The sequence below is a fragment of the Hetaerina americana genome, unplaced genomic scaffold, assembly GCF_022747635.1.
Source record: "Hetaerina americana unplaced genomic scaffold, ioHetAmer1.1.p SCAF_2, whole genome shotgun sequence".
Classification (NCBI taxonomy): Eukaryota; Metazoa; Arthropoda; class Insecta; order Odonata; family Calopterygidae; genus Hetaerina; species Hetaerina americana.
Window position 1 is genome coordinate 54,096,227 of NW_027286763.1, and position 9,163 is coordinate 54,105,389.

Sequence of the window (9,163 nt, forward strand, 5' to 3'; positions counted from 1 at the left end):
AACATTTCAGTAATTTCTTGATAACTTTTACCGCACTTCACCAAAAAACATGATGTTGATTTGTTGCTCCGTGTTTCCGCCAATTACCATTTTCAACAAATAGTAAAAACAAGGACAACAGAAACTAACATAACTGGCACCATACGCACAGCTCGACGATCCGCCAAGCACAGACGGCTCATTGGGTCTCAGGCAACCAGCGCCGCTAGTAGGCAGGGCTATAGCCCGCGTCCAACGGCGGGGTTATAATCCGCGTAGAATTACGGATAAGAAATATCGTGGTCGATAGGATATCTTTGACTCGAATTAATATTTGGCTCGGTTGGCTCATGTAGAGTATACTCTGTTAATACTTTCTGTGTTGGTGCGTTCACAATGAAGTGGAAAACGCGATATTCGATGCAAACGTATATGTGTTAACAATACTTGTCATGCTAAGGTCGATGGTGGAAATTTCACGTTGACCCGTGCTACTCGACTTGCGCCAGCGCGACAGAATTAATTTTTTTTATTTTCACTCCAGTTCGCTGTTAGATAAGGTCCTACGGAGATCAATCGAGAAATAATCGAATATTAAATTAATACAACATTGAATGTAAATTGTTGTACACAATTCTATAACTTTCGTAAATATGTGGTGTGGAAATTTAATGTTTACGTCGTTCGGATAACGATTCGAGTCTTCTGTTCGACCCGGTTTATGACTGGACACTCCCAACTAAACCTGTGTTGCGTGATTCTCTGGGAACTAGAACTTTCTAAGAAACCGAAGGTGGGACAGGGAAAGCAACTGCTTCCTCTATATTGCGAGTGTGAATTACACACGACGTACGGGTCAGTAATAACTGAACGCTACTCCGCACCTATTTAGCCAATATACTAATTCATATCCAAATATCTAATACATATGATTGTGGACGAGAATAGGTCCAGCTCATGTTTATTTACACTGATCAAAAAAACCAAATTGTCCCGACTTATTCTTAGACTTAATACATTCCTGCCAGTGTCCTTCAATAATTTAAATTTTAAAAGGTAACGTTTCTTAAACAAAACAAACAACTTCGAACAGACGTCTATATATAATCTAACGCACAGTACCAAAAATGAAGTATAACTAACTCGTACACTCGTGAATTAATTTATTTTATTCAATGGACTTTAAAACAATATTGTTTCAATTGGGAATTATAATTCTAGTGCGTAACTCGGCAGTGAAATAATTCATTAATTTACTATGCATAAAATATAACGGAGCATATGATCCCACGGCCATAATTTTAATCTAACTATAAGCACAATGTAATATTCCCTTTAAAGTTGAAAGAGAAATATTGCATAGCCTGGGGTCTGAGAAGCTGATGCATACTAAAAGAGTGTCCCGTTGCTGGACGCAGTGCCACGATCCAGGTGTGTAACTTACATACCTTTGGTTTCCTGTTAATTTTATTGATCAATCTTTTTGATCAGTCATTCTATTCAACACTAGTTTATAAAGTTTGTAAAACAGCTATAACATATAACCCGCTCGTTTCCGCAACGCTAAATGTTTAAATGTTCGATTTCGTATGGATTTCAACTTGACCAATTTTTCGAATACTTGAACAAATATTTTTGTTTTCATTCATGCAACTTAGTGGTATCCCGGATGCGTTTCTAGCCGACTAACATTTGTGGAAATAAAAGTCCAAAATTAATGCCAAGCTTAAATACCACAATAAAGTTTGCTCTACTAACAAAGACAGAGGCAAAATGAGATATTCAAATTATGCACCTCAACAGGGAATCCTGTTTATTTGCTTTCATGAATCGGCTTTGAATGGTACTCTGCCACTAATCCAGATAATCCGTCACTATGGTGTCTCTCGGAAGAGAAGTAAAATTTCATTATGTTATTACCCTCTAGGTAGCCGTTATTAATGATCAAAATAGACTGTAAGTTAAAAGAAAGAAGAGGAAAATTTTGCCTTCTTCCCACTTCCGGAAATTTTATTAAATTAATTTAAAACGAATGTTAGTACGTAATTCTTTCATTGATATTGTTTGGTCAGGGAATTAAAAATATAAAGGTATTAATTAACTTAATTGAAAATCCATTCGAGACTTCTAAATTTTAAATCTCAAACAATCTCTTCGATTTTAAGCGATTGAAGTACAACCGACTTACTGGGTACATGGCTCTCAGGTCACGATAAAAAAACTTGAAAATATAATCTTCCTTCATGAGTCATATAATTTTCTCGCAAAGTACCAACAATCCCCATAGCAAAGCAGTTTTCATGCTTCCTATTTTGATATAAAAAATTATACCGCTCTTCTTTTGGCCTAAATTTATAAAGTCCTGAAGTGTGCCAATGCGTGGGTGTACCCTCCGACTTCCATACGTGACGACAAAGCCGGCCAGCTATCGACGGTCCTCCCGCGTAGAGAATCCACGCGAGCGGATCGAAATGAAAGCAAAAGGAAGAGCACGTTGGAATGCGCTGGCGTCCCGCGGAGGATCTCAAAGGAATCCAAAAACGTGCTTCCTAGGGCAGCGCAAACTCGCCTCGACTCAACTCTTTCACCTCTGAGCGGGGGAGGATCCCGGTCCGCCCCTTTACCTTACCCCTTCTTCCTTCACCTCCAATCACCTCACTCACCCTTTCTTTTCCCCATCGATGAAGGAAAAAATGCGCCCATTCCCTTCTTCCCCACCCTCCACCTCCTCGAAGGGCGTTTTACGTTGCATCGGCGAGCGTTAACCCCGCGCGAGCCACACATCCGGTTTTCCGCGACTCGCGACGGAGTGCATACGACATCGCGAATGCCTCTCTTTCCTGAATTGCACCGTAAAAATGGAGTCGGAGAAGGCTGAGAGAACGATGGAAAGGGGGGGATGTGGAACGGAGAGGGTTGTTTGCGTGAGTGGATGGTCCGAAGGGAGGATTGGAGAGGGTGCGATGGAAGTGTCCGATGGCATATGAGCAGGAGGGAATGTGGGACGATTGAGGGGGTGGAGGAAGGGAATCGGAGGGCTCAAAGGGAGAAACTGGAAGTGTCAGTTGTTTTTGCCATACAACCGCACTCAGGAGTGACGGAGAGCTCGGGCCGCCGTGTGACTCCTGCCAAGCGATGCAGGGAGAGGGAGATTGGGTGGGGTGAGTGTTATGGGTGCAACTTGGGTGCTCATGTTAAGCGACTTACGTTTCTCTCTATGAGGATACGGGAAATAAGAAAATGAAAGTTATTATTTAAATAGAGGGTGGGGGTCGAGGACCCTTCCAGGGGTTGGCCTGACTCGTTGAGAGTATAAAATGGAGGGCCTTCCAGGAAGGGTCGTCAGTCGTTACACAGTCAATCCCGGAGAAATAGTGCAAGAGAAGCATCAACTCGAATCAAGATGAAAGTACAGGTACGTGCTGGGTATGAAAACACAGCTATACACTAAGGTGCTGAAGCGTAAGGAATAATTAATTACCAATATCGTTAATGTAGATTTACTGAAGATGATTTCGAAAGACGAGTTATGAAAGCAGTTAACAGATGGTGATGGGTGGCAACAAACAGTACGAATCGAAGGAAATCATTTTTTAACCTAGAATATTAAAATATTGGATTTATTTATAAAGGAAGAAAGTAAACACTTATCTGCACATAAGATAACTCTGACAATTTGACACGTTGCCCAAGTGAAGTTTTTATCGGTCCTTAACGTAAAAATAAAGATATACTGTCTTCCTTTTCAATGAAAAATTCACTGCTACTAAACACGAATGAAGACCGTATCATTTGTAAAATCATAATAATTTAGAGCATATTTCATGAAATATCTAACCAAAACATAGACTTCACCGCCCTGTTTAAAATATTTAGATAGTATATTATTGCTTGGCAAAATTCTCAGCAGAATATACTTAACACAAAATTTAGCTTTTTAAACTGTACCCTTATCAATCCATGAAAAAATATCATACCCAACATTCATAAAATTTACTGTAAGAATTTCGAGTAGAAAAAATCATTCACCTAGGCTGGAATTCAAGGATCAATACATGAGTTTACCTGTTTTCCGAGAAACCGCTAGATTGGGACTTGTACTGCGCGAATACGTTCTCTACGCTCAAAAGCTACAGAATGCAATAATTTAAGTATAGTTCAAAACTGAAATTAGCACAAAACCTATTTTCCGAGTTTGCTTTGCTTGTGTTTCCTTAGGGCCGTGAGAAACCAAGTACAAGGAAGAATTAATTAATTCATAAAATTAGAGACGCCTTTCAGCAAAGAGTGTAAACATGTTTAGTGAATTTTTATAAATTTATTCATCTGCAATTGGCATATTATCCCAGGGTTCCACGATAAAGGTGTTCTCACATTGAGATTTTGAGGCTCTACTTATTTTGTATAACCCTGCCCAAGGGTAAGGAAGTATTATGGAAGTTACCGCTTGAGAAAAAATCTATATTCACTATTCCAGATCGATGACAATATGCTTATTTTGATTAGGCAGACGTACTTTTCGTGAATTCCTTGAATAACCACAACTGTTTGCCTTGTCTTTAAATCTAAATATTGGTATAGTGAAACTCCCGTTTGCCCTATACAACGCCATTGAAGTTGACAGTTAAAATATGTACGTATGTTATTCCCTAATACAGGATTATCGAAAGCAAATCCGTATTCGTAGCTTCACAAAAAAGTATTGACAAATACGTATCGATTCAGTAGTACATGAATCAGAAACTTTAGCACTGAAATCGGTTAAAACGTTCCCAGATGAAAGTCACACGTCACAATCATATGAAGCAATTACATAATTATCATTTTATGATAAATATCCACCAAGTATATCTTCATAGGTATTTCTACACTGAGATTTGTCTCTATGCAATTGGCCCGCATTGAGATACCGTAAGCGTCCAGCAGACCAAACACAAACAGGACAATTGACTTAAATCCCTGGAGAACTCTTAGAATTTCCTCCACTCATTAGGCACTCTTAACAATAAACCTAAATTTAAAGTAATGAAAAAAATTTACTGCCATTTACTTGTACTGTTTACATTGCCATATTCTTACATTTTATTACCGTGTCACACTCATTCATCGTTTCATACATGCCTTTTTTTCTAATACTTCTCTAATTTTTCTAATAGTACTCCTCTCTGTCACGTCACTAGCCCATGACTTTCTCAGTCAGCATATTTATGTTAAATCATTTACTCTTCCTTCATGTAAATGTTTACTTATTTTACCATCATCTAATCTCTCAACCTGACCAAACTAGTGGGGGTACCTTCTTTTATAATTCATTATTACAAGAGCATCTAATCCACTTTCTGTCACAAAACAATGATTTCTCAACGTACTCGTACATCTCACCTCACTAAAACTCCTCAGGTACGCCACACCTACCGCATTCAGTCGGCATTTATGTATTATGCATTCAGAATTTACTCGGCATATATTCTCTCATATTTACGTTCCAAATATCCGAAATTGTATGGAAGACAGTCATGTCTGTTGTTTCAGACCAACATTTATGCTTTTATATACCCTACATGCTACCATCAATATTGCTGTCACCATTTGCTTTGCTTTTTTCACTCCATCTATTATTCTATTGTATTTCAATAGCATCCTACTAATATTTGACATTGGTCCATCGTTTCAACTATGTCAAGCATCAACTCACTATAAAAACATTATTTCTACTGTCTTCAGCCCTAAATTAATGTTTCTTAATTATTTTAGTCGAAAAAAATTATATCAGGAATTTTATTAGGAAGGTAAGTAGGTTTTTAAAACAGTACTTGAGATTTGGACCTTAAGTGAACCAATCGTGATATTTTTAACAAATTATTTTGAAACTTATGGTATTTCAAATTCAACCAGCGATTCACCGCCATGCTACACTTTTGACCATGGATGGACAAAAGATCATCACAACCAATTTACGCCCAGAATATTAAGGAAGAGATACCACTGGCATATAGAAGATCAGTAGTACTCTCACTCTGGAGATACAATTTAAAAAAATCAAAGTCGCTTCCAGAACATAATGGTCGGATATCTACCCAGTCAATGCGTTGTTTCAAAAATGATACAAGGTATCCATATCCTTCAGGATACGAATTCCAGAAAGACAAATTGTAGGTAAAAGAAAAGCATCGTCTATGTTCGAAATAATAAATAATAGAACATGGCCGGGAAATCGTCTTGATCGGTATATTACTCGAACATGTCAATCCAAGTAATCACCTTAATTTTTAATTGTTTCAGGCTATCATCCTCATTGCCCTTGCGGCTTGTGTTTTGGCCGTTGAAGTCACCGATGAAAAGAAGCAGGTCAAGAGGGGATATTTCGGCCACGGCTATGGACTGGGCGGCGGGTATGGTGGCTATGGACATTATCTCGGCTATGGACACGGCCTGGGGTATGGTCTGGGATACGGCCATGGCTTAGGTTACGGACATGGTATAGGATATGGTCACGGCCTGGGATACGGATACTCCAAGTTGGGTTATCCCATTCTTGCCGGAGGATACGGACATGGATTCGGAGGATACGGGCACTATGGTTATGGGCACGGATTCCACATTTAAGGTCAACTTCATCGCGCGAGCTTCATTATACAACGTGTGCGATTTACATCACTGCACTTAGGAATCGAAGGTAAAGTAAAAAGGATCGATTAAATGATCGTGTGCTCTCCTTCTTGGGAGTGCTTTCATGGTAAATTTTCACTTATCAAATTTTAGTTCAGAGTTACAATCAGGCACAGAGTGTTACATAGCGATTCATTTCATAAGCAAAAACAGTTAAATAGTAGGATTTTTTATAGTTTTTCTTCAATAAATACGTTTTGATACTGAGAAACCAGTATTACCGATAAAAGATGTTCCATGAAAAGTGAATCTTTGGTTTTACATGGAAAAAATATTATTTAATGATGACATTATCTAACTAATCGCAATAAATGAATCACGTTAACAAGGGTCTTTGAAGAGTACAATGCAGTCGTTCAGATGAGACATTGTAACATTTCTCAGTTTCCCCTCAAACAAGCTTATGAGTAATCGGCATAATGAACCTGTTTTTCTAGGTACAGAGGCAATATTTTGCCTAAGAGAGATGCAAAATCTCATGCCACTTGGTATAAACATAGTAGGCGGTATTTAGAAAGATATCAGTCAAATTATCAATTAAAATTTCTTTAACTTTTCAAAACTGAATTTATATGCAGGTGGCTAGAGAGTGATAACTACCAATTCACGATTTATCTGCTCGCAGATAAGCCAAAATAAAATCTCATACTATTAATTTCACACGATTCTTTTTCGCGCTATTATCGGATTATTACTCATGCACGGTGAATATTTATGACAACGGAAGTGCAATATCTTCCTCTGGTAACAGGGTAACATCAAGTAAGTTACTTAATCTGTTTTGAAGCAGAATATACGTATACGATATGAATGGGCCACGTTAAAGTTTGTTAACCAAAAGATTATCTCCCAATAACCATTAATCTGTTCTCGGGGTGTTAATAAGACAAATGTTTTCAACCTTCTCAAATATTTCTCGAGGAAAAAAATGATACATTATGCAAAAACAAAGATGGATAAGAAGATCAGAAGTGAAAAATAATGTTAACTCAAGAAGTGTATCGCTTCCATGCAGTTGGCAGTTGATACTTCTAGGAGCGCAAGTCAGCCTTCCGTTTTTTCATACGGTCTTAAAGGTTTTGCCTTGTTCGCATTGATAGTTTTTTTATATGAAAGAAAACGTCAATTAACTCTGCAAAATTGTATGCCAATTTTACTCGACCACAATGGTATTATCAGAAGAAAACGTATTTTTCATCTGAATCATAGTTCTTACATAAGCTTCTGAACAATGGCCATAACTACTCCACTATCTCACGTTAGTACAATAAGACAGCTTTCGCATCCATATGTATATTAATCATATTGCTGTAATTATCATTGTTACTTAACCCTAGCAAAAATGTCATTTTCAAACTCCAAACAAACATGTATTATTTTATCACTGCGAGTGATTAGAATCACCGAGATATATATGTCACATTGCGATAATAAGGAGACAGTGGTCATCACATATTCACATAACAAAATAGATACTCGATTTAGCAATATGAAATAGGAAGTCGTAAAACATTACATCCGGCTCATTCGATCACTTGGTCATTATAAAGTGAATAGGGCTATTTCGCACTGAGTTGATGACTAAATAATTGAGTAGGTGAAGTTACAGAATACCTTAGGATACGCGAGATAACACGGCTAATAGCCGGATAACCAATGAAATAAATACCAATAAAAATATTTCTTCTTTTTTTCAGATTATCATCGAGTGAAAACATAGCTGAGGAAAGACTACGACCCTCAGAAATCTTCTCCTATAGATAATTCATCTCCTCAACACCAAACAGCATTATCAATTTACAGTTGTCATGTTAGTGTACAATACTTTTAATGATGTTATATATGCCATGAAAATAAAGTTATCTTAAAGATTTAATTGGCGACTTCGGATATTATTCACGAAATTCACCTGCAATAATTACAAAAAGTAAAAATTACCTGTAATTGAAAAATTCAGTATTTTTACAGTAATTTTTCATCGAAGTTTCATTGACTTCTATTTATCTTTCCCAAGAGTGACATTTTCATTCTTTCTCAAGACGAATCGTTAAATTATGAGGAAATGCCTTCTCTACAACATCATACACTAAGCAATGAACTTAACGTACTTAGCTTACCCTTACTTTCTAACTATAAAATTCTTAACCTACTTCCTTCTTTTACATAACTAACTTCCATGTTCATTCTTTCCCATTTTTTAAATGGTGCCAATTCATCTAGGAATGTGCACAATCCAGTTCGCTTCTCGCCTTCACACCACGCCTGCCATTAATCCTCTCTTTTCTCCAACTTTTTTCACTACGATCCAATTTAAAACGTCATTCACCTATTTTCTATGGTTTCTCCCAACGTTATTGCATTCCATTCCCACGTCAAAAAATTGTGCATTCAAAGATTCTCACGGTAATATTTATTAACTTATATTAGGAAAAACCAAATTAAAGGAAGGGCATATTGATACGACGTAATGAATGCGATTAGAATCAGCTAAATATTAGTAAGGTGTGCATGAAGC

At 37.3% G+C, this 9,163-nt stretch overlaps 1 protein-coding gene across 1 annotated transcript; it reads left to right on the forward strand.

Moving 5' to 3' along the window:
- Positions 1 to 2,837: 2,837 nt before the first annotated feature.
- LOC139688100 (keratin-associated protein 6-1-like) lies at positions 2,838 to 6,585 on the forward strand. Its single transcript, XM_071585526.1, has 2 exons — positions 2,838 to 2,903; positions 6,262 to 6,585. The coding sequence occupies exons 1-2, from the start codon at positions 2,838 to 2,840 to the stop codon at positions 6,583 to 6,585; spliced, it is 390 nt and encodes a 129-aa protein (XP_071441627.1).
- Positions 6,586 to 9,163: the final 2,578 nt, after the last annotated feature.